We start from the raw sequence: 27,232 nt of genomic DNA, 5'->3' as shown, positions 1-27,232 counted from the left end.
TCTCCCTAGTACGTTGGGCGTACATGTGGTACGTAGAGCGTACTAGCCCATACCTTCGACCCTAAATTTTAGGGTTTGTTCCCTATTTAAACAACCTTATACCTCCCTTGGACCTTCTAGAGTCAGCCTCCACTCTTTCCAAACCCTAATCTCGAGTCTTATCCTTGTGTGTGAAGATTTTGAAGCCTTTTGTGATTTTGGTGCTTTCTTGTTGAAGAAGAAGGCCATTGAGGAAGGTAATGTTGCATGCAAGCTTGTGGATCTAGAAACTACCTCACCTTGTGCATCTTTTGAAGGTATAAAGTCCATACCTTGCTGATGTTCTTTCTAGATCTCTTTACATGGGTTTTTATGAACTTTTTGTCCTAAAGTTTGGACCTTTGTGAGTATGGGTTACTCCAGAGCATTTTGGCTACCCTTTTTTGATGTTTTAGAGTGCCTTGATTCATAAAAGTGGTTGCTTGATCGTTTCCCTTGGTCCATGGATGAGTTAAGTGACCTTGAGTGTTGCAAAAGTTAAGGTTTTGTGTTTTGAGCCCTATATGGCCATGGAAAGGTTTAAAGTCAATGACTTTATGGGTTAAGACATTCAATAGTGGTCAGATCTGAAGTTGGGATAAGTGTCTTAAAGGATTAAGACATAAAAGTTGGGGTTTGGGGACTAGGCAGAGTACAACGGGCGAACTCCTTGCTACGGTCGGCGTAGCCAAGCCCGTCCCCGATTTTGTTGATTCAAGATGTACGCCCCGCGTACGTTGACTTGTTGACTTTTTCCAACTTTGACTTTTTGTCAAAAGATTTAGGGTTTTGGACCATGGAAGGGAAAATGGTCTTTTTGCCCTTCAGGGGCGTAGTTGTGGGATTTGGACCATGAGTCGGGTTATGACCTTAATTGACTATGGTTACTTGTTGTGCTTATTAGACGGAGTCTAGTTCCGGCAGTTCGGGAGTGAGATTTACCGGCCATCAGTATCATGTGAGTCTCCTCACTTATTTTTACCTGTGTGGTAGAATAGTTGTATATATTTACATATGATGACCAGGTGGGTCTAAGTGTTATTATTGTGTATGTATTGTTTGTATGTGTTGAGACTTCAGGTAGTCTCCAGGGTTGTTGATAACCCACAAGGCGTGTGGTTGCCCACTGAGACTTCAGGTAGTCTCCATGGTTGTTGTTAACCCATAGTTGTTTATTTGTGTTGTGTGTGATATTTTGGGGAACTCACGAAACTTCGTGCTTATAGTTGTTGATTATGTGTTTCGGATATTTCTGATGATCGCGGGAAAACAAAGGTCTGATTGTACACTCTCTGGGAGATTTGTTACTGGCATTATGTGACACTGATATTTGTAGTGATGTTTTGTATTTGATAATTGTGTTTTTCTAATGGTTTGATTTATGAACAATACTTTGGTTAGTTTAAAATAATAACCTTATATTTTTCATTTTTTTTATTCAAATGTATACTTCAAAAAAGAATTGCTTCGTTTTTTATGGCATTACTATTATTTGGTAGAACTTGCAAAATACAAAATCTTAATAGAAAAAATAATGCTAGAACACACTTCCACTTAATAAAACTGGATTGCTTTTTTAAAACAACCATATATTAAAAAAGTACTAGCAAGAAGATAGGAACAAAAACCAATTACAAAAAAAAAAAAAAAAAAAAAAAAAAAAAAAAAAAAGTATTAGCAAGAAGATAGGAACAAAAACCATATATTACAGGTTATTGCATCCAGCAAACTCAATTAAAAGAGTTTTCTATTACGATTACAAAACCACAAAAATGACAATTCTCTTATGGAGTCAAATATCTCCTCTTTGTAGTAGCCAATAACATGTCATTCTAGAACCTCCATAGAAACCACACCGTTGTGCAAGCAATCACATCTATCGCTTCCTTTTTGTAGAACTGTATCACTTATTATCAATCGCGTAGAACAAATCATGAACCATGTCAAACAAAGGGAGTTGAAAGATCGAATTACAAGTTCTTGTTGCCACGTCACCCGTTACAAACAAGTTCTTGGGACCATTTTATTCCACCCAGTCTGATGATCTAAACTAGGTAAAGTCCCATCTTCTAGTCTCGCTAACTGTAAAATAACCTAAATTACCAATATCCCACGACCATTTATCCTCCTGAACTGCCAATAGTTGTACAACAATAACTACAAACTGATACGGTCTATTAACTGATAGTTGAACATCAATAACTACAGAACTCAAATCCTGTCTATTAGCAATAGTAGAATCTCCTCGAATAGGCCTTCTCCGAAGCCAATTCCAAATACCTTCAAGTCGCCTATTAGCAAGAGTAGAATTTTTATCGATTTCCAACTTAAAAAGCCTGGGAAAACCGCATTACTAACTGTTTGTTGCATTTAACCATTGTTTGTTATTTATTATATATAAGAATAGAGCTCACACATTTGAGTAACAAAATACTAAGAACACTTACAAAAATTCCCCTGTCAGCTTAATCTAAAAATAAATTTATTTTGACTTGTTATCCAAATCTCATGTTACTTCGGTTACACTGTTGAATTCTACTAAATTTTTCAGTCAAACAAGGTAAAGAAAGAAGTCATCACATGACACTTGTCATTTTATTTACTCCACAACACATACAACCAAAAATCACAAACACAACAGTTTTCCCATAATCTAAACATGTCTTTCTTGGAAGAAAAAAAAAACAAGATACAAAAGGGGATTAGGAAGCGATGATACCAAAGTTTGACAAGGCGGATTGGAACAAGGAGAAGAAGGGTTGGGATGTAGTTTGATCATCGGCTTTTATCTTTATTTGTGCTTTACACGTAGAGGAGTTGATTATACACTCCACTAGAAAGTTTGATGAATCTGATGCTTTTTGTGCAAAAAAGAAGAACTTGAAATTTGGGGATTTCCCACCCGAAGCGATACAATTGATGTGATGAGCTTGCATGTGGCGTAAAAGAGGTTCAAGGCTACTAGTCAATGCTGCCACACCTTGCGGACTTATAGACCCTTCCTGCAATTATATCAATCATTATAAATTTCTTTTTTTTTTGTTCCATCCAAAATGGAGAAAGAACAATATGGGACACAAAAGACGTAAATGCCCTCATCCTCTTACAATTTCCTTTAAGTGTGTGCCTATTCCATTTATTTTGGAAAGAAATGGATCTACATCCGTCTGCCCAATCATCTAATTTTTAATCTCATCCATTTAAAATAGAAGTGGAATTATATGCAAGTCTAAATTCATTACTTTCACAAAGTTTGTTAAAATGGATAACATACAAGATACAGTCCAATCTATCAAATAATGGTATCATCTCATCAATAATAAAATTTAATCGATAAATATCTTTTTTGTTTATCTAAATATTGTCTTTATTTGTCCAAATACCCAACTTTGATGCCAACAGTTTAAATAATAACAATAACAATAATAATTAATAATAATAAATGATAAAACCAACAAAAAAAATGAAGAAATTATTGTGGTTTATCCGATTCATATATAAAAAAAAAAGACAAAACTTCAAAAACGGTCCCTGTGGTTTCCAAAAATATCAAGTTTAGTCCCTAAGTTCAAAAAACCTCATGGATCGTCCCTGTGGTTTCAAAACTTTTAATGTTTAGTCCTTCCGCCTAACTCCGTCAGTTTTCTGCTGTTAAGTGAAGGGCATTTTCGTCATTTCAATACCAGGGACCATTTATGAGGTTGTCTCTATTAAAAAAAGAAAAAAATATATAATTATTTAATAAAAAGGCCCCACCCCCCCTCTCTCTCTCTCTCTCTCTCTCTCTCTCTCTCTCTCTCTCTCTCTCTCTTAACATCCAACCCTATCCCCATTTTGATCTCGCTATTCCCCGGAAACGACTGAATCTTCTTCATCCCTCTAAAGTATTTCACAGGAGGAGCGAACTGAAGAAATTGACGGGACCTCCGGTTTCCGATCAAGGGGGTGTACAACCGATGCTTGATCGGATTGAAGAGTGAAGAAGAATGGAAGTGACAACTATCGTTGATTTCTTCTTTGACTTGGGCTACTCCGGCAGTGAAACTTGAAGGGAGGGGGCAACTGCAGTCGCCGATCAAAGTAGGGTGTTTGGGGGTTGAGCTTCGACGGGAAAGGTGGAGAGGGAGTTAGATTGGAGGCGGCAGTCCCCATTCTTCTGCTTCGTTTTTCCGGTGAACCAAGGTTGGAAGGGGTGATGGCGAACAACATCTATTCTGCTTAAAAGAGTTGTTGAATTCTCTCCCTAACGATTTCTTTTCTTCCTTGTTCGATGATTATCGGAGAGACCTGCTCTCGCCAGACCGTCGCCACCACCACCGGAGGAGCTGCCTCTCTATCATAAATTTGTAATGCTATCCTCCCTTGGAATCATCTAAATTCGATTCTGCTAGTATCACACAATAAACCATTTCCTATGAATAGAAAAGGGAATGGATGATTCTAGTGTCATGGGGTTTTTCAGTGCAGATTGTAAATGGAAAATGGAATCCCCTGAACGATTTGATACTATTGTGGTGTTAAAGAAGGAAGATAGTCTTAACCTGATAAATCCTTGTGAACCCATCAAAGTTTCTGATTAAGATGATGAAATATGAAACATATTGAATAAGGATTTGAAAGAATGGTAATCAGATTATGTTTTTTTTTACCTGATACCCAATTGGAGATTAAGCATCTCGATCTAATTCTATGGCGTCCTTGTACAACATTTATGGAGATTCCAATTTTGTTCAAAGTGTGTTTGTTGGTGTGAAATGTATCTGAGTTTTTATTTACGAAGAAGATGATCGTGTGTATGAGAGAGAGAGAGAGAGGGGGGGGGGCTTTTTATTAAATAATTATATATTTTTTTCTTTTTTTAATAGAGACAACCTCATAAATGGTCCCTGGTATTGAAATGACGAAAATGCCCCTCACTTAACGACAGAAAACTGACGGAGTTAGGCGGAAGGACTAAACATTAAAAGTTTTGAAACCACAGGGACGATCCATGAGGTTTTTTGAACTTAGGGACTAAACTTGATATTTTTGGAAACCACAGGGACCGTTTTTGAAGTTTTGTCAAAAAAAAAAAACCCTTACCCAATGAAGGTGCATTGTTCTTTAAATATGATTACAAACATTACCAACAAAGAATGATCCAATTTTTTTTGTATAAAGCAAGTTAGGAGGTTCTAGACACTTAAATATATCTTTGCGACTTTTGAATCACTCAACCCATTAGCAATAATATATAGGGAATTGCAACGTACTTTACTCTTTTTACCAATATGGGAATGCACATCAGGCAATGTCCCTAAATTTGTTTTCACATACATACTTAGATAGCAGCGTATTTACAATTTATTACCCATAATAACAATGCACTTACATTTCTTTATTATTGGTAAAAAGTAAAGTCAGATTGCTATTATCATGTGAGTAGGTTGCTATTATGGGTAGAAGAATATAAGTAGAGAGCTAATTATTTATGGTTAAGAAGTTAAAGTAAATAACCCATATTGATCGCAATACATTTGTTTTCATTTTATCCTATTATAGCATTGAATCTACCAATTATAGAATGCCATGCAAATAAACAATTTTCATTGCTATAATTGGGCAGCTTATTTTTAAAGTACAATGTCCTAATAAAAAGATTGAAAGTACAATGCTATAATATATACTTTTCAAGGCACAATGCCCTAATAGAAAAAAAATGAAAATACATTAGTGAAATAGAAGACGATGAAAGAAGGATGCCATAAGTAACAAATAAAAGAAAGTAAATAGCTATTTCTTGCATTTAGGCATAACATATAAAATCAAACATAAAATAAAATCGAAGTTTTAATTTTATGCATGCATGAGCATGAGAAATATAAAGCAATTTAAGATGTTGTCCTGGTGACCTCTAAATTGTTGAAGCGGTTTTGTTTTTAGCTATTTTTATTAAACTTTAGCATATGAGCCATATATGAGCAAATTTAATATGCAAATTGAGCATCTTTATTCATCAGTTATAATGGATGGATAAATGAGAGGAATATGATTATATGGAAAGAACCTGTGATACTGCAACAGGAAGTTGGCGCCATTTCTGCTGGAAAGTGGCTGGATCAAGCACAGGTTTAGCGTTTAGCTTCAATGGAGGAGGAGCAGGAGCAACGGACAATCCTAGCCCAAATATGTCATCAATGGTGGAGGTAGGTTGTTGGACAGATAATTGGGATAAAGAGTAGTCACTGTCGTGGGCCCTACTTTCTTCTTTTTCAGTGGTAGTCAAAAGTAGATCCCCGTCATTGGCTTGGATGTGGTCTACATCTGCTGCTGCTGCTGCTGCTGCTGGTTCAGCACCAATGGACAAATGTCCAAGCTCTTCTGAGAAGGCATATGGTCCTTGATGTTCCTTGTCTGTGAACATGTATGAAGGCTGCAATGCACTTTTAATTTTATTTTTATCTATCATCTATGCAAAAGGACGTGGATGCCCTCGTCATCATCTCTAGAAAATTTGTCCACTTTAGTCCCGTCCCGTACGCAACCTTAAGATTTTAGGGCTATCTCTCTGTCTTTTGCACAGACAAGAGATGGACATAATTGCAACTTCCACTTCCACTCATATCATATGTTATCATATATAGCTGCTTTATCTCGTCACCATTAAGTCAAAGAAACAGCATCTAAGTTATTATATAAAGAGAAGAAATTAACAAGGGTACCTTCTGGTATAGGACAGATAGGCTGTTAAACTCGTCAAATATACGATCTTTGATCTCACTGCTTTGAGTATCGGCAAACACTGAAACAGCTTGCTTAACAGGATTTACAACACTATTTGCTACTGAGACGCTATGTTGCAAAAGCCTGTAGTAAAATAAAGCCCTATCATGGACATCCTGCACAATCAACTTTTTTATTTAACTACACCTAGTAAATATTAAAATATCATATTACAACATTCTACTTTGAAAATATAACTTTTTCAAAGTATCAGATTCAGGTCCCCTCCCCTCCCCTAATTTGATATGATATGATATGAATGAATAAAAGATTGCAAGTGGGATGCTATAATCGGGTAGCCTAAATATTAATATTATAATTCAGAGTTTTGTATTTGAACCTGATGCATATCAGCGAGACCGGCTGCTAATGCAGCACCCAAGGCTTTTTGAGTCTCTGGTGGTCGTCTGAAAAAGCATTTCATTACTGCTGTAAGAAGATGCAAACGTACCTGCCAAAAATTAAGAGAAATTAAATATCCTCCTACTTTTTGTTCCTACATATCCTCCTACCTAATAAAATGGTGACATGTGTAACATTTAATGCTCATTTAATGAAATTTAATGATATTTTAGGATACTAATATGACACATGTCATCATTTGAATGGGTAGGAGGATTGGTAGGAACAAAATGTAGGAGGATATTTAATTTCTCAAAAATTAAACCATAATGGATTGTGGCATTAAAATAAATAACTTAGCCAGTGTTTTGTTTGGTATCAAGTAATATTATAAAGCTAGAATCAATGGAATACAACATTAAGATGGAATCAAAAAAAAAAAATCATGTTTGTTTACCACATATAATATACGAATCATTCATTCCTCAACGAATGTTATGATATGCTATGCTATTTTCCATTCCATGGGGGAGGGGTGTTTCTTTTCCATTCTTTGATGGAATCGAAGGATATATTTACTTTTATTGTTAATATGATCTTCAATAACATCAATGTCTTAAAACATTAATTAAATTACTTTTTGTTATTTTCTGATAATAACTAAAACTATTTTTTGAGATAATTCTATTTTGAACTTATATGGTACTTTATTTGATTTAACTTTTTTATTAATAGCTAATTTTTTAAAGTAATTTCTTTATGTATTTGTATATATGATACATTTCAAACCAAAATTAGATATTGGTTAATGTGCAACTTATTTAGTGGTGTATCTCGTTTTGATTATTCGCAGATGATTAATTCATACATGTAGTAATTAGTGTGTTGCTCACAAGGTAGATATAAATGTATAACATATATGGTTTGTTGCTCACAGATTAGAGATTTTGATAAATGTATATTATATCATATATGGTTTGTTACAGTGTTTGGTGTGCATTCGATGTCAATGGGATAAAATTTGCAAATATGTCCAACCTAAAAAAAAAGATGGATCCAAGTGGACAGTACACTCATCCTCATAATCAAAAATATCCTTAGATGTGCAAAAGACAAAAATAGGCCATGAAAAATCTCCTCTCCCTATTCTAATAAAAGAATAGTTTTATTCTCCTTTTGACATGTGTCACCATATTAGGCCTCCTAATTAATGCAAATTTGATTCTTTTTTTGTCATGTGTCACCATATTATGTCTCCTAATTAATGCATGTCATTTGTCAACCTATTGATTCTCCATTTCAAATTTCAAATTTTAAATTTCTCACTCTAATAACATTAATAAAGTGATGTAATTTTATATATTTATTTAAATCAATGATTATAATTTTATATAACTAAAAAATCTCTTAATTAATAATTTATTTAAAATAAGTAATTAATAATTATGAGTTTTTACTATAAAAGTTTAATTAATTTTGTAACAGTGGTTCCCATGGGTTATAAACTAGTATATTATATACCTCCGGAGAAGTCTCATCCTCCCAATCCTCAATAAGACCTTCCAAAGCATAAGGAGCATCCTGCATGTCTTGAGCGTACTCCCCTAACATCCAAATAAGAGCTGCCTTGGCTTTAGGTTCCTGAACATTGTTGCTGCTTATGTTCCCAATAACAGCAATGCAATCATGACTCCATTGTGGGTATTTTCGCAGCAGATCTTTAACAAGAACCTAAATAAAAAATTGAGCATTAACATTAACATAATAACTAACATTAAGCATGAAGAATTAAATTCGCATACCAGTGTTTCTGCAGTCACATAGTCCTTTTCCATCTCCAGAAACTGAAGCAGCCTATCAACAATGGCATTTACATCATATTGCTGAAGTGCAATTTTTCCAACAGCTCTGATAGATTCCCTTGCAATGGGAATATCAACATTTGCAGCATACTCGCACAGTTCAGTCACTAACAACATGAATTCAAAACGGTCACCACAATTAATTAATATACACATATATACATCAGCTGAATTCAATCTTCACTTGCCTATTTCATAAGTATTGCTCTCATTTGCCACTGCTGTCAACATTTCAAGCTTCAACTTCTTAACATAAAAAGGTTCATTGTATTGACAATAGAAGTGTTTGTAATCTGAAGCAAACAACATCGGTGCACGCATAACCAAAAGATGTAAGTGGCTAAGTACTGCATAAGATTGCTCCTGACTCCCAGAGCTCACAAGGGTAAGTAGAGGGGCTTTGATACGCTCATATACCTAAAAACCATGAATTAACAAAACATTATAAAATCACCCACAAACAGAAACAACATTTCTTCAAGAAATTATTAAATTATTAAATTGGTCCCCTGATGAAAGATCGATAACTTTGGATGCAAAAAGGTTGTTATTGTGCCAGAAACGGAAATGATGAATTAAAAAGGGTTGGACAGAAGAACTTGAACTCTATTTTTTCTATTGGGTTAAATGCAACAGATAACAATGTATTCTACTTATTAGTTTATTAAGTATCATAATTTTATTTCTTCCCATTACAGCAATGTATGTCGAAAAACCAATCCAATAAAAACAATGTCATCCGAAAACAAAACAATTTTCACTCCTATAATTGGGTAGATTTTTCAAAGTTTACAGTCCTAATAAGATAAGATTAAAAAAAATGCTTTAATAAAAGAAAAAATTGTAAGTACAACGGTGTATAGAAAGAAATGGAAGTAAGAGGTTATAATACACAAATAAATTATAAGTATGTTGTTATTTCTTGTATTTAGCCCTACATCAGCTGAACCCCTCAATACACACAGATAGAAGACACATGTGCTTCCACTGATACACAAACTGAGTTAAGTTACAAGAGTTGAACCCACCTACTGTTACTTAAATAAACAGTTTCTAGTAGAAAACTGAAAGAGGAAAGTAGTCGTATTGGGGTAACCAACATTTTCCCAAATTGTATTCAATAGAATTTTAATACTTCAACTTAAATTACTGGCTGTGAGTTATCTATAAACGTGCAAGTCACATAACATTGATGAATTCGAATTCTAAGATTTTAAACCAGCACACGACTTACAGTGTTACTTATGGTAAGTCCTCACTCTCATAATTACAGATTTGTTTACAAACATTATTAGCTGAGATTTGAATTCGTTATTGATTAGGTAGGAACATGATAACATTTTAACTAGAAACATCAGCAATTGACCCCAGATAAATACTATACGAGGAAAAGGAAATGTTTTTTAGTTAAGTACCTGTTGATGAACGTCTGTCATAGATAACGTCAATTGTAGAAATAACTTTATGGTTGCCAAAACAACTGCACCATTTGCATGCTGAAGTCTGTCTTCTAAAAGATTCATGATATCGAATATTTCATTGCTATCAGGTGGTGCATACTTTGAAACCAATTCAAGAATAGTACACTGAGCCCATTCACTGAATTCCTTGATCCTGCAAACACGGATTACTTGTTTGAAATTGAATCACATCACTGAGGCTGCATTCGTTACACGTGACAGGCTATTTTCAATGATGAGGATGAGAAAGGCATATACATCTTTTGCACAAGCAAGAGATGGAGAACAAAATTTCAAATTTTGTATCAATCCAGTACAAGGTCAGCAGCATGTTTTGTCAATTTGTATTTTGTCCTGTCTTCCATTTTTTATCAAAAGCCCAAAATACATATATTTATAATTATATGTGATGAAAACAAAATTTTAATCTAAAAATATTTATGAAATTGAACTTCATTTCCTTCAAATTTCAATTCTTCCTCCCAAAAACATTCTACCATATTTTAGACGTTGCATTTTTGCTCTTGTCAATGACATGGTTTGATCATATTTCTAGTCCCATTACCCTAATATTTTGTTTTACATCACAGTTGTACAGTACAGGGACTGCAATCCATTAAATAAACATTCACATGCTAATATTATGTAACACGCTAACATTACTGCTAACGTCATACAAATTACAAAGATGAGGCAATCAGATTCAGAATACAGATATACCAATCTTGCATCACCGTGCCCAAACTACCTTAATAGATCACATAAGCCAACCCTGAAATTAGTAAACACTAAACTATTTTTTAGAAATCATACAAGATTCCCATCAAATACGAAATAAAGAAACCGATCTGGTTATAGTTTAGACTACTTCGGTCCATGACCCGGATATAAACTTAGGGTTTTCTAATTTAAAAAAATATAATGTAGTTTCGAATATGAACTATATACAGTTTTCTAAAAACTCTAGAACCAAACAGAATATTACCAGTCATACTACACTTGCAAATTCAACCTAGTGGATGGTAATTGATGAAGAATTGAAACAAACAATGGATGATTGATGGAGAAAATTGGAATTGATGAATGAAACAAAATAGAGAATACAATCTCCTGATCATAGGATGAATCCCAATCCCTCTCTCAAAAGTGTAGCCAATGAGCCAATCTCACTCTACAGACTAATACGAATCTAAGATATTTCTGCCTGACTAACAATGCAAACCTGCCCTCTATTTATTAGCAAACCCCTAACAAACTAAAATTACCCTTTTAACCTTCAAATATTTAACCATCTAATTCCTATCAGTAAGACAAGAAAAGAGGTTGATATATATGGATCAACTTTGAAACAGGTTTGAGAAGATGGCACCAATTTACAAGAATATAATTATGTATCAGCTTCATAATACACCCCACGGAACATGACTGAAAGCCTTTTACAAATTTTCACAAGGAATACCAGCAATATGTACAAAATATGGGGAACTGATAAAGGCCTCTATTAATATTCCCATAAGCTTTTGTAACCTTGCCCCATGACCGCATATGTAAACTAAAACTAGGGTATCTGAAGTCTATAAACTTCAGTAAAAAATTTTGTTACTATTGCATACCTGTTTTTAACATGGAATCAGAGCAAATAACAAAAACTGAACCAGTGCTCCAAGTAAGTATTCACAGTTATATAATAACTGTCCATGGGAAACATGAGTGCAGCCTAGTTAAGAAAACTAAATAGATTACCATATATATTGGCTTACTAACACAACTAAGCCTTTTCTTTCAGAAGTATCATAATTGCGTGACTTTTTTAGATAAGAATCTAAGATGGGAAAGAAGAGACTTTGTTTGTTATTGAATCAGAAAGAATACTCTTAAAGGGTGTGACCGAACCAGATTTTAGTACTCAATGAATATACCACATTCAAGAAAGGTGATATCAGCAAATACATAAATAATACCACGTTAACTTGGTGATCATAACATAACTACCCTTATTAAGAGTTAAGACCTAGAGTAACCTACTAAGATGCATTGATGAGATGAGACTCAAGATAAAGCTTACTTGTATTTAGTTGTATCTTATGTTTAAAAAAAAAAAAAAAACAGATACAACCAAAACATTTTGGAGGAACAGAAAGAACAGACTGCTGGAAACAAAACCTAATGAGGTATTTGACCTTATATAATATAACAGTCGAGGAAGACTCCATCCATCCCAGAAGTAATGCAAGATAATGCAGTGGATCAAAATAGTATGAAATTCGAGTAAATGTCTATTTTTCGCTTAGTAACTTCAAAATTGGCTCTTGCATAAGTGTTAGGCACATAGGAGATTGCTTGTAGTCTTTATTAGGAGATTCCGCAATGGTATATTACTATTACATCCATAAACAAATAAATCTATTAACAGGGGACTTTTATTTTTATGTGATGTTTGGGTCGTTAAGCATAAAAAATAATGGCAAGGGTATGGTTGGCTTAATCGCTTTAGGTCCAACCTTGAACTCAGATAACAACGACAATTACCAAATACCAACTTCAATGAACCATATACAAGTAAGTTATCATCAAATAAATGATAAACCACATACCTATTTAATAGGAAATATATAATTGGTTTGCTAATCAACGCCTCTCTCTCCCTTACAGCTTCCTCTGATGTACTTGCTTCCAAGCCCCATATCTCTTGTAGAGCTGATAAACAATTTGCAACCACCTGCACAGTTTTACAATATTTAATAAATTGATTCTTAAACTGTTGCATTAGATAAACATTACTGGACACTTCCGCCACCTTAATCTATTTTTAAATTAAACTAGTTTTGCCAACAGCTGTAGAAATGTAACTACTGGAACATGACGACAATTTACAAAATCAACTCACCTGGGCATCTGGATCATTAAGCATTAAATGTTTAAGAAGAGCTGGGAAATCAGCATCCAAACAAGTAGAAGCAGATATATGATACAACTTGAGCACCCCTACAGCTGCAACCATCCTCACATAACTATTCCCATCTTTCAACCCAGCACCTAATGGCCCTACCAAGTACTCCACCAGATTCGGCACTCGAAGAGAACACAAACTCCTCAATGCCAACCCTCTTATCATTGGGTCTTCATCCTTACAATCTCTTTGAAGAAAGTTTATCGTAAGCAGGGCAAGATCAGGATTATACTTGGCATAGTTACCAACATACAGGTAACACATTTTCTTCAAAACAATATCTGAAGTAGCCGAGCACATCACCATCTCGCTGAAAACTGAGGATACATCAATCCCGACAGTCATGTATGAGATCACCTTCTTGAAGAGATCTCGTTTTGAGTCATCGGTACCAGGTGCCCGACTCCCAGCCAGCTGTCGAAGCTGCATCTTCAGATCCGAGACCTCCCCTTTACTGTTGGATTTTGGAATTGAACATGAATTAGAAGTATCATTATCATTATGCTTATTATGAGCTAAATCTGAATCACTAAGTCCAGTGTGCGATTGTGATTGTGATTGTGGCGGTGTTCGCCCAAACGAGAAAGAAAACTGCATCCTTTTCTTCATTAATTTCAAGTAATTAGGGTTTCACACTAACTTTTTCGGTCATATAACCTAATAAGTGTGTGCGTATAGCTGAAGTCTAATTCGATGGATCCAAAGACTTGGAATAAAATCAAAAGGCAAAATAAACAGAATATTCATACGTATAAGATTGTACAATTTGGTATAATATGGATCAAGAAAATTATGTATTTGTGTCTTGTGAGAAAGAGTGCGAAGGGTAACAAATACCCGGAGGGTTGAGAAGGCGAAGGAGATCGCTGAGATTGAGCCGGAGGAGCCATTGTTCGATCGCTGAGAAAGAGTGCGATGTGGCTTGTGAGCGTAATCGATCTGTAGGTAACAGCGTCAACTTTCACGGGCGAGAAGCCTTGAGCCCTTGATTACGGTGGACGATGTTGTTCGAGTGTGTTACGTTCTTGGATACATGAGAAAAAGACGGCAAAAACAAACATTTTTTATAATAAGTATCGTATGATTTACTGCTATTCGTTTACCACTTAATACCTTTTAAATACAGGCATGTCTAAAACTTTCCAACTAAGTGTATGTTTACCTCTTATTTTTGTATGGTGTTTGGATAAATAGTTTTTAGTTTATTAGTTTATTGCTTATTGCGGTGGAAATAAACATTTTTTTAAAATGTGTTTGGATTAACTTATTGCAGTGGAAATAAGCAATAAGCATTTTAAGTGTTTGGCAAACAAAACAGCTTATATGAGTAAAATAACTAATAAGCAATAAGCATTCCCCCTTATTTATTAAAATCAGCTTATTTAACTTATTCCTACCGTAATAAGCTAGTTTTTAAAGACTCATATCCAAACACTTAGGCCTCGTTTGTTTTTCTATAAAAGTACTTTTTGAGCACTTTTCCCTTCTGGTGGGTAGACGTTTTGCAAGTGCACGTCTTCTTCCGCAAACTTGGAAAAAGACAAAAGATATTTAACCACTTCCAAAACAAAAAACACCTTAAATTTGCTTATTGCGGTGGGATTAAACAATAAACAACCTATTTTTTTCTTATCCAAACACCCCATTAATCTTAAAATAACCTCTTATTTGGTCAGACTCTTGGCCACATTTGAAAAGAAAAAAAAAAGGCACGCTTCCCTTTTTGCCCTCTACCTTACCGTCTCTGCTTATTCTCTTCCCACTACTGAATAACTCATCCCTCTTCTTTCTATGCCCTCTTCAATGTCTCCATGCCCAACCCTCTCGGTCGAACTTGTCATACACCACCGGTATGAGACCTACGGCGCCACCGTCCCAAACCCCCGGTCCGACAGCAAGTCATCAGGTTTGGCTTTCTTTCTTCTCCAATCGTTGAAATTCTATCACTCCTAAATTTTCTGAAACTGAGCTTATGAAATCAATTTCCCCAACAACCACCACCAATCAATGCCTTCCTCCGGTCTTTCTCCATCGGTGTGGTTTTCATTCTCTAATTTTGAAATCGATTTTCTCATAATCGAGTTTTGAAATTGATTTTCACCATAGGTATTAATTATGTTTTTTGTGTAGGAAATTAATGAACGGTAGTTGGAATTAGGTATAATTATGTTGATTCATACTTGATCGGTCCTTCCTTCCTCATGTTTTCCATTGATTTGTGGTGATTTTGTTCATTTACAAATAGAATTTTTATTAAAAAGGTGCTCCTAATTGCTAATATAATGTGTTGATTTTGTTCATTTCCTGAAATTTGTTACTGATCTGGTTGTTATGTACTGATATATTGTTGATCTTTAAAATGTGATAATGTTGTTGGTGAAATCATATGTGTTGCTTTGGGTATAATCAAGAAATTATAGTGTTATTTGATTTGGATTTATGTTTAATTTTGATTTATGTTTAATATGAATTTGGTTATTTTATTAAAAAAATCGTTAAATTAAGCAAAAAGATAACATATAAGGGTAAATTTGTCATTTTCATAATTCAGCACTGCAATTCAGAGGTTTCAACCAAACAACATTTGAAAATTCAAATCTTAAAAATGTTGGATTAGTATTTAAGTCCATAACTATTTTGGTATGTACTTGACCCGATTATGAGCATGGTCCTTTTGGGTTGCCTTCACCATAGCAATATGTAGGATGAATTAAGGAGAGAAAGGTTTAAATATGATTTATTAATATATTATGAGAATAATATATTAAAGGAGAAATCATATTGTTTAGTTAATATTAGTCAATAATTAATTATGAATTAATTTTGTGGCTAAAAGAGATTAATTAAATTTAGGGGACTGAACTGCAATTATTGGATAATTGAGTTATTGGGCTAAGGAATGCTAAAGGAATAAGGGGTGAACGAAATTATGATGGAAGCCCATCATATTTTCGTCCATGGCCTTATCCAGAAGGTTCCATGGGCTGCTTAGAGTTTAAGCTGTCCATTAGGGTTTTGACTGAAACCCTAGCAACCCACACAAGTATATAAAGGACCCCTTAGGCCCCAAAAACGTGGACAACTGATTCTCTAGGGTTTCTAGTCGTTTTTGGGCAGCCTCTTTCCTTCTCCTCTTCATCCAAGTTGTATATGGTGTTTGTGACTCCATTAGAGGTGCAGCACTTGAGGCACTAAGCTTTTGAAGCCAATCCAATCAAGGAATTGATTGTTATTGCTATATAACAATCAAAGGTAATTCTATATACCCTAATTCAGTTTATAATATGTTAGATCTAAGTTTATTAGTCTTGGATTCAAAGCATGTACAATAGAGAAACCTAGATCCGAGCATTAGGGTTTGTATGAGCACATAGGATTGTTTCTTATGCATAAAACCCATCAGTGGTATCAGAGCCTTGATTGGTTTCAGTTGTATGTGATGCTTAACTGCTTTATTTGATGAAAAATCGAGTTTTTGGCCCCTGCTCGACTCAACTCGGCGAGTCAGTATCTGGACTCGGCGAGTTGACCCCTACTCGGGTTTTGGCTGCTGTTTTGACTTGGACTTGATGCTTAATTTGTTTTATGAAGTTAAAATCCGAATTTTATCTTAATTAAGTGTTTATCCATGCCAGAACAATAGATAATTTCAAATCTTTTAAATATTGGTTGTTTATATGATAAATATGGATTATTTCAAATTATTTGGTAATTATCTAGTAACTAAAATAAGATTAGGTCAAATATAGATAATTATGAAATTAATTGTTTAATTTGAATTATTTGTTATTTGATCCCTAATGTTTTGAAATGTTTCAAAACTTGCCCTCAAGTTTTGGAATTTAAAAGTTGATTATAAGTTTAATTTTGAAATGTCAAATTCTAAAACCCTAATAATTTGAAAAGGTTCAAATCCCCCCCTTATGGTTTTATTAATTAATTAAAGTGTATAATTAAAAGTGATTTAATAAATCCATAAAGTTTTTGGTTTACATTTAATTAAATTAAAAGTATAATTTACTAAGTTAAACCACCTAGTATTTTAAAAGTGTAAAATACACCCTATACTATATATAACATTAAAAGTCTAGTATTATATATGAGTAAACAGTCAATCTTACCGTTAGTAGGCCTCATTCACGAAACTGGTCTATAAGGGGTGTTTAAGGAAATTGTCTATAAAATGGCGATTGAATGGGTATCCACTCTTACCCACCGCACTCTTGACTAGTGGAGGGTCGTTAGCCGAACGGGTAGGATAGGACAGAAACCTTCCATTATAAGTATAATGAAGTACAAAGTAACTAAATGCTTTTTCAAATTCCCAAATCATAGTTACTTTAGGAAAAATGTGAAATTGTATGCTAATCCTTAGAATTACATTTCGTACCCCTGTCAAACGTTAGTGGAGCGTGTGTGGTTAACCGGCACACTAATTTGGGGATGACATTGGTAGCGAAGGGTGACTCGATGTTTGTCATAGATCAATGGAGCGTGTGTGGCTAACTGGCACATTGATTAGGTGATAGTAGCATTGGGTGCACCACGTGATTCGTATGGTTATTCACACCTTGTTTGTGATCCTCAGCATCCTAGTCACAAATAGTAGGGCATAATCGAGATTAAACATGCCATTGAAAAGTTCAATGAATCTCAAAAGATCTAGGAGTTTCAATTCATTTAAAACTTAATCTTCCTTTTCGTTTTTCATGGTGGAAATTGGTAAATCGTCATTTACCTACCTTCAAATATTTTGCAACTAGATTACGGCATCCCTTTTATAGGTTGTAGAATATTGTGTTGGATCCTAGCTTGATGTTTCATTTGGGTGTTACATCAAGAATTCTAATCAACATAACTTGAATTTTCTCCCGTTTTGTAGATGTCTGAATCTAACAATGGTCTTCCCAAATCCTTTGGAACAAGCTTTCCAAATGAAGATGACGTTCCGAGATACGATCAAGGAAATGAGAGTCATGCTTCACTTCCTCCACCTCCTCCAATCGTTCTCCCTGACCCATAAGTTCAAAGGCTTGAAAAGTTCAAGCTCACTCAAGCCCTTTTGGCAAGTAAACACGAAGATGGGAAACCTGTGTGTGCACACGTCTTAGAGATGAAGTCACACGTTGATAGGTTAAGTATGTTGGGTGTCGAGATTTCAAGCGAGTTGGCTGCTAACTGGGTTCTTCAGGCACTTCCTGAATCATATAGTGAGTTCGTTAGAGAGTACTATATGATGGATCACGACGTGACCCTCATTAATCTCACCTATTTGCTTATAGCTGCTGAATCAGCAATGATTTGGCGTGCTGGTCAAGCAAACTTGTCTGGTGAATCAAACTCCCAAACTTCAATGGACACTGGCAACATTGGAAGTGCAGAAAGAACTAAGTCTGTGATTGTCCGATGTGTTGTGCCAAAGGAGTCCATTTGCTTTTATTGCCAAGAGAAGGGGCATTGGAGACGAAGCTGCCCTAACTACCTGAGAGATCTAAGAGATGGGAGAGTCAAGACGTATGGCTCCGCTTCAGGTAAAATCCATTATCTAACTCTTTTGAGTTTCTATTCTAGATTCTTAATACATGATGTGATAAGATTACATTTTGATGTTTTGTAGGATCGAAGAAAAGAGAGGAAGCTTGAGGGAAGAAGTGAGCTGAATCTAATCATGAAGAAATGGATTTCGATCGCATTACTTGAAGAATAGATTCTTGAGCTACTACTTGGAGTTAGAATAGATTGTTAAGAAATATGTAATAACATAGTTTTTCAATTGAATTGCATTGTAAGGACAAAAAAAAATTTCCGCAATAAAATGAATTTTGATTTTATCTTATTTATTTATCCTTGCGATGGCATGTATGAAAAAATTGATGTTTGAATGTTTCTATTATTAGCAACAATGGATTTGATTCTTAATTATGTTATTTGTGGACATATCAAAAGTTTACCAAATAGGGAGAGTTTCTCATCGCCCAAGTTTCAATTGGACAGAAACTTGGAATCATGCAATGTGTATTATATGATGAATGAAAAACTTTCACATTTGGGAAACTTAGACTAATTCTTCGACAAAGTGTCAATTGAAGGACTATGAGATCAAGTACACTAGGTTGTGCGTTGATCAAGTCCACCACAAGAGTGACAAAGATATTCGTCATGATTTACTAAAGTTTAGTAAATATGATTATACTTATAAGATTAAGTATAATTCTAAGTTGATTGAAAGAGTTTCAATGAATAGTAGAACGAATAAAGAAGAATCAAGTAGGCAGAAAGATAAAAGTTTCTCTATTCTAAGAAGAAGGGAGAGTACCTTTTATTGTGTTTTATGATAAGTCTTTATGATTAAGAACCATGTCTCAATTGATCCTCTAAGTTAGTCTTAGTGCAATTGCATGTCTAAGAAGAGGAATCGAGAATTGTAGAAATGGTTAAATCAAGAAATCAATCATACTTCGTTCCAATATCAAGTCTTAGAGTCATACTCCAAGATTGTGACATTGAGTGACAAGTCTTAAGTAGGTTTATAACACTCATCAAATGTGGAATTTGAAAAAGTTTTCTTATTCTTGCACATTAGAAATTGGTAAGTTGTGATGTCTTGGATAAAACAAAGACCAACTAGGACTAATTTGTGAAGTGTTTTGTCTTGATAAGAACTACACTAACTCTTGAATATTTGCTTTGTCAGGAAATGTTTCTTGACAAGAGAATCTTATATGTCAAGGAGTCAGTGGGAGTCTAAATTGTCTTGAAAAGTTTCAAGAACAAATCAAGAATAAACCTTATCGATCATCACTAGCACACGACTTGAGGTTTACAACCTGTCGTGCTGACATTATTTTGTTTCTATGCCATTCCAATTGAGTTAATTGTGTATGTGAGTTCTATGAGTTCTCATTTGAATGCATACTAGAGCCTTAGTCGATGGAAAGTACATTGATATGTAAGGACAAATTACTAAAATACTTGGAAGACATGGTGGGCACTCGTGTTACCATAAGGCAAGAAATCAAGATTAAGAAAGTTCAGTCCATATGAGGTTGAATTTGTCACAAACTTTGGTTTTGGCAAATTCACATGGATAGGAACTCATACACCATAAAATCTAAGTGTCATAAGATTCCCTCCTTCATGAAAATGAATGTGAGGAAATGCTTTCACTAAGATAGATTTTAAGAAGATAGCGATTATGAAAATTGTATTCTCAAATTCGATTATGGTTACGACATCCCTTTCCATAGTTCGAATTGTGAGATTTGACAATTAGTTTGAACATTTGGAACTTAGTAACATAAGTTCTAAATTGTTTAAACACACATATGAGCTATCTAAGGCAAAGGTGTATAAGTTTAAGAAGCTTAGATAAAGGATTATCGAAGCATCTGATATTAGAAATATGAATCTCATAAATTCAATAGGCATTGTTTTCTAGAAGTTCATTTGTTTTCTGAATACATGTCAAAGCTAGTGGGAGCATAAGTGTTATGCTTATATGATAATAATCATCATGATAGTGGGAGCATAAGTGTTATGCTTGTATGATTATTATGGCGAGTATTGCAAGTCAGCAATATTAATTATAGAAAAACAAAGATTCAATTTGCAAAGTTGCATGGGTTGAAAAGTTGTTTTAATATAATTAAGGGAGAGAATATTATACTTCGTTTCAAAATCTAAATCTTAGATTGAGAAATTTTAATATTTTCAGTCAAAGGATACATTGTGTGTTCTTAAAATTCGATTATGATTACGGCATCCCTCTTCATAGTTCGAATTGTGAGAACATGACACATAAAATATTATGGCAAAAGACTGGTAAAGTATCATATCTTTATGTAAGACATTATGCATCGTGTCCCATACACTTCGGGTATAGGATCGATTGCAAATGTTATAATATTTTACCATTCTAAAATTTTCTAAATGTCTAGCGCATCAAGAGGGAAAAAGGACTAGAATTGGTTTTGACTAAAATAATTAAACAACTATCAAAGGATGATCCAAAGTTCGCTGAGGATTGGTCGCTTGTGAGTAGTTGGAAGTATGGTATTGGATGGACCATATCGACATTATTATGAATAGATAAGATTCTATTCATAATGAGTTGTCATATGGCAAATGTGGAAATGTTTCCATATTGGGAGTTGGATATTGAGATTCTATGCCTAGATTAGAAACTTTTATGCAGGAAGGATGTTCAAATGAATGTATTTTGAATGTGAGACTTCTTGTCTATGGAATTGTCTTGTAACAATGTCCGACAGAGTACTTCATAATTTCATTAGCCAAGTCTTGGTGACTTTTGTGCTATGACTTTACGAAAGGATCGTTGCATAAGATGTTAGAATCTAACATATTCTAATAGTAGCAAAGAACCTTGTGTTCTTACACTAATGATAAGGATTGGGAATTGTGAAATGAGCATCATTGAAAAGGTTTTTCAATTAATCTATTTCACAAAGTAAAGACCATAGGAAACATAGTGTGCATGCTTTATGCATGGGACAGCTATTGTTGTAATTTGAGTAATAAGTTGATTTTCTGAAACAGTAAACGATGATAATAAGTAATCAATATGGTGGTTAAATAGAAGTGTTTTATTTACTCTCACAAGTTTGAGGCCATATAGGATTAAGTATTATTATTATGTTTCAATTTGCATGTTTTGACTTCCAGAATAACTAGGTTATTCGAACATCCACAGTCGGTCATACGTTGGAAGTAAGTATGAAGGAAGACTGTCATGAAGAGTCTGTAGATTGTCTGAAAAGTTTAGACATAGCACAAGTTTGCTGCAGAGTTCATGAGTGCATTGATAAGATTAGAGTATTGGATTAAACCCACGCTCACTTGGATCACTTCATGGTTTTATCACGAGTGATTAGTGAGACGATAATATTATATATTCTTAAAATCGAGACGTGTGAGTTGTTATTTTTTGGTCGGTTGCACATTGATAATAAGTAAACGCACCAGTAACTTGGTGTTATAAAACTTATTGTTGTGTGTGATTCGATCAGTAAATTCAAGCGAGCATTTGAGTCGAAGTTTATCCATTCCTTTTACTCAAAGTGGGATAAAAGCGATATCTGTGGGCCTTTCGATGATTTAGTGATGACACCTAAGCGCTTGGCCAAGTTGGGACTAAGTTGATGTGTTCAATTGTAGTCTGTTGTCAGTCGTCATAAATCAGAAGTCGGGAAACAGTATAGAGAGAATGATTAAAATTCATGTCTTATGTTTATACGATATCTTGAGAATGGAGGAATATATGCCTCCCTTATCTAGAGGACACGCTATCTGATAAGATCATAGTTGACAGCGGCTTTTGAAAGCTACGATTGCTGATCAGGTTCTGAAGTCATACGGAAAATAGTTATTAGACTTATCCAAGTGGGAGGCTGTTGGATTAGTGTCTAAGTCCATAACTATTTTGGTATGTACTTGACCCGATTATGAGCATGGTCCTTTTGGGTTGCCTTCATCATAGCAATATGTAGGATGAATTAAGGAGAGAAAGGTTTAAATATGATTTATTAATATATTATTAGAATAATATATTAAAGGAGAAATCATATTGTTTAGTTAATATTAGTCAATAATTAATTATGAATTAATTTTGTGGCTAAAAGAGATTAATTAAATTTAGGGGACTGGACTGCAATTATTGGATAATTGAGTTATTGGGCTAAGGAATGCTAAAGGAATAAGGGGTGAACGAAATTATGATGGAAGCCCATCATATTTTCGTCCATGGCCTTATCCAGAAGGTTCCATGGGCTGCTTAGAGTTTAAGTTGTCCATTAGGGTTTTGACTGAAACCCTAGCAACCCACACAAGTATATAAAGGACCCCTTAGGCCCCAAAAACATGGACAACTGATTCTCTAGGGTTTCTAGTCGTTTTTGGGCAGCCTCTTTCCTTCTCCTCTTCATCCAAGTTGTATATGGTGTTTGTGACTCCATTAGAGGTGCAACACTTGAGGCACTAAGCTTTTGAAGCCAATCCAAGCAAGGAATTGATTGTTATTGCTATATAACAATCAAAGGTAATTATATATACCCTAATTCAGTTTATAATATGTTAGATCTAAGTTTATTAGTCTTGGATTCAAAGCATGTACAATAGAGAAACCTAGATCCGAGCATTAGGGTTTTTATGAGCACATAGGATTGTTTCTTATGCATAAAACCCATCAAAAAATTCAGACTCTCTTAGAAATTTAGACCTCTTAAAAATCTAGCTATTAAAAATTCAGATGCTGCCAAACAACCCCTTAGTGGATCATCAATAAGTTAAGATAAACGTTAATTTTTTTTAGCTAAAAAATGATTTTTTCAAAAAGCCAAAAAATTTTGGCTCTTCAAAAAAGTCAATAAATTGATGGAAAAACACTTTCAAACACGACCTTAATTTATAAATGATCATATTATATACAATGTCACCAACTTTCATTCTTTTGTTGGGTTGAGGACCTTAGAAGGGTAATGAATTTTGGTTTTTGTTCACATTTAGGTAATTATGGTGTAATTATGGTTTTTTTTGTACATATTTGATCATTAAATTTGTTTGATATGTTCAAAATATGGTAATATGATTGGTAATTACAAGTGATATTGTCCTATTATGAACAGGTCAAACAAGTTTACTAGTCAAATGTGTATGAAAAAAACAAGGTTACCTAAATATGGACAAAAACCAAAGGTCCTTACCCTTTTTGGTAATATTGAGTCCTTTATGCTAAGTGCAAGTAACCATAAGAAACACTAATATGACATGGAATCGGACCATCGAGTCTTGGTGTCAGATATGGACTGTAGATTTGAAGTAGGTGTCGCTGGTGAGTTCCCAACTTGATTCTTAGTTGTCATCAAAGAACAAAACCATTAGACCGCCTCAAGGACTATAACCCGGGAGTAGACTCCGACGATCAAGTTAGGTCAATGTATATGAGGAGAAGTTAGGTCAATGTATATGAGGAGATGGTCAGATCTTGGGCCGGCCTAGTTTAGTCCCAACTAGTTAGGGTTAGGTTGTATATGTTTAAGGGGCTAGGTTAGGTGTGCTTTAGAGGCCTGTCAGCATGGCCTAGCCTATAACCCCCGCGTTTCCAGGCTAAGCATTATTGTTGATGTAATAGTCTATGTTAACCTTTGTAACTCATTTTGAAGTAATAAAGAGGAATTATGTGAATATTATGTGAATTATGTGCTTATTTGTTTAATTATTATGATTTAATTAACTAATAATAAAAATAAGCGTTGAAAATAAATATTAGAAAAAGCCGATATCTTTTAAGAAAATTGTAGTGGTCGAAACAAGGATTCCGAAGATATAAAGAACGCTGAAATCTGAGTTATAACGAAGAAGTTATGACTCGTCGAAGTTTCGCGACGGAACCGGCACGGCACCGGAAAGCGTAAAAAGTGAATTTACGATAAAGTACTTTTTAGCCTTATCAATCTAAACGAAATTCGTAGTGTTCGTTAAACCAATAGCGTACATAAAAAGCTCGCCCAAATCTGACTTCGTATGAGGAAGTTATGATTTTTCTAAGTTTTAGCTTAACAGTAGACAGCTAAAAACTTGAATTTTAGATCGAGTGATTTTTAGCCAACACAACCTAAACGAGAATCAAAGGTCTCGTCAATAGTAGTACAACGGTAAAAAGACTGACGAAAACGGACGTCGGATGAAGAAGTTATGAATTTTTAACGGATTTTCCTATCTCGCTCTTTTTAAAATAATAATATAAAAATTAAATTCAAAATTAGCCGACGAAGTCTAAACGAAAGTTGTAGAACGTAATTTTACCTACGCGTGCATATAAAGAACGTCAAAAACGGAGCTCGTATGTGAAAGTTATGGATTTTAGAAGGTTTGTGTGCAATTTCCGAGAAATTCGCATGGATTGGAGTCGGCCACGTCACCCTCGCGAGATCACGCCTTGTATCCGACACGCGTCGCAGTCCAATTCGTCTAGACCTTCGGTCCAATGCGCGTCTGACGCGCCTCGCCCCGTGTCACACTTCCAAGCCTCTCACCTTGCCCCTCGCATGCGCGTCACCTGCCCTTCGCATGTCCGATGCTCGCATGAGCCACGTCTCCCCTCCGTGTCCGAGCCTCGCAGCTGCTACGTGGAGTCTTCTCAGCCATTCAAACTTCGGTCTCGCACCCTATAAATAGGGGGGCTGCGAGATCTCCCGGCTAGAATTAGAAAAATGTCATTTTTCACCCCTAAACTTATATTTTGACTATTTTGACTTCCCCCGAAGCCCCGATATCATTTCCAACACCCGAAATACGTCCCGAAGTGCCCGAAGACCCGGAAAATTTTATCTTTTCGGTTTTGAAGCTCCGACCCTCGCAAAGCCCGATTTCTTAATAAAACTTCCGGTTTTATCATAAACGATCATTTTAAGAAACGAAGTGTTGCCCGATTATCATCAAATCAAGTGAGTGTATAGTCACTTTCATCTTACACACATATATATGAAGTATTTTATATAAATACGTGTTATGTGTATATATATTGATTGTTTATTTGAGATGGTTGTTGCATGAATGTTTATACAAGTTTTAAAATGATTTAAACTGTATATATATATATATATATATATATATATATATATATATATATATATATATATATATATATATATATATATATATATTATCTACAAATATGTTGGGTATAACATGGGTAGATGAAATAGTTGGTGTGTGATAAATTGATGAGAGGCCTCGATTGTGACAACCCGATATTTCGAGACAATGAAATGTAACACCAGTCAAATATAGTTAAAAATTTAACTTTCCTAAGATCTTATTTGGGTTAAATAAAGTGGTAGGAATCGTATCAAGGTTTTCGTACATATAAAGAACACTAAAATCCGAGTTATAACGAAGAGGTTACGACCAATCAAAGATTCACAGCAAAAACCGGCAAAACTGATAGACGTAAAACGCGAAGTTTCAATACAATAATTTTTAGCCTTAGGTATCTAAATGAAAGTTGTAGATATCCCAAAACCGTAAGCATACATAAAAAGAATGCCCAAATCTGACTTCATATGAGGAAGTTATGATTTTTCGAAGTTTCAGACATAGCAGTAGACAGCTAAAAACTCGAAATCGAGATCGAGCGGCTTTTTGCCAACATGACCTAAACGAGAATCGAAGATCTCATCAATGGTATTACAACGGTAAAAAGTCTGGCGAAAACGGACATCGGATGAAGGAGTTATGGATTTTTAACGGACTTTTCCTGTCCCGGCCTATTAAAAATATAATATTAAAAATAAAGTCAAAATTAGCCGACGGAATCTAAACGAAAGTTGTAGAACGTAGTCTCACCTACGCGTGGATATAAAGAACGTCGAAAAATGAGTTCGTATGAGGAAGATATGAATTTTTGAAGTTTATTAAATAATTAAAATATTAAATTTAATTATAAATACTCGATATTATCCGTAGGAGGAGGAGTCACCGGTCTGATCCGGATTACGCCCAGCGTAATGTCTCGGTACGCCCAGTGCAATCCGAGGATTCAAACCCTATAAAAAGGGTGCGAGAGTTCCGGGATTATTTGCTCATTTCCTCTCTTTCTCGTGCCGAAGCTCTGCATTTAAACCCTCAGAGCCATCCTGAAGTCCCGGTTTTCATATCCAAGTTTGGAAGGAAGTTTTACGCTCCCGAGATTCCCGAGAATCCTGAGAAATCCGCTTTCTCGAGTAGAAGTTCTGCTCGGTTTTCGTCTCGTTTTCTTCAATCTATCAAGTGAGTTCATACCCCTACAAGTATATATTTCAAATACTTTATAAATGCTTTTA

At 34.8% G+C, this 27,232-nt stretch overlaps 1 protein-coding gene across 1 annotated transcript; it reads right to left on the bottom strand.

Annotated features, from left to right (window-relative positions):
• Positions 1-2,579: 2,579 nt before the first annotated feature.
• On the bottom strand, positions 2,580-14,437 carry LOC111901521 (beta-adaptin-like protein A). Its single transcript, XM_023897381.3, has 11 exons — positions 14,232-14,437; positions 13,332-13,848; positions 13,039-13,163; positions 10,400-10,598; positions 9,173-9,401; positions 8,925-9,091; positions 8,644-8,853; positions 7,121-7,231; positions 6,720-6,896; positions 6,065-6,430; positions 2,580-3,020 (listed from the first exon to the last, which is right to left on the bottom strand). The coding sequence occupies exons 1-11, from the start codon at positions 14,282-14,284 to the stop codon at positions 2,721-2,723; spliced, it is 2,454 nt and encodes an 817-aa protein (XP_023753149.1). The 5' UTR covers positions 14,285-14,437; the 3' UTR covers positions 2,580-2,720.
• Between the last annotated feature and the right edge of the window lie 12,795 nt (positions 14,438-27,232).

This window comes from Lactuca sativa, chromosome 5 (genome assembly GCF_002870075.4).
Source record: "Lactuca sativa cultivar Salinas chromosome 5, Lsat_Salinas_v11, whole genome shotgun sequence".
In the NCBI taxonomy this organism is placed as follows: Eukaryota; Viridiplantae; Streptophyta; class Magnoliopsida; order Asterales; family Asteraceae; genus Lactuca; species Lactuca sativa.
The sequence above is the reverse complement of the archived record's forward strand: the minus strand, read 5'-3'. Positions and strand labels throughout refer to the sequence as shown.

Coding starts and splice junctions, on each gene's coding strand:
- LOC111901521 (XM_023897381.3), bottom strand. CDS start 14,284: ATGGCTCCTCCGGCTCAATCTCAGCGATCTCCTTCGCCTTCTCAACCC. Junction 8,854..8,924: donor ATGTGACTGCAGAAACACTG/GTATGCGAATTT, acceptor TTTTTTATTTAG/GTTCTTGTTAAAGATCTGCT. Junction 7,232..8,643: donor AGGATGAGACTTCTCCGGAG/GTATATAATATA, acceptor AATTTTTGGCAG/GTACGTTTGCATCTTCTTAC.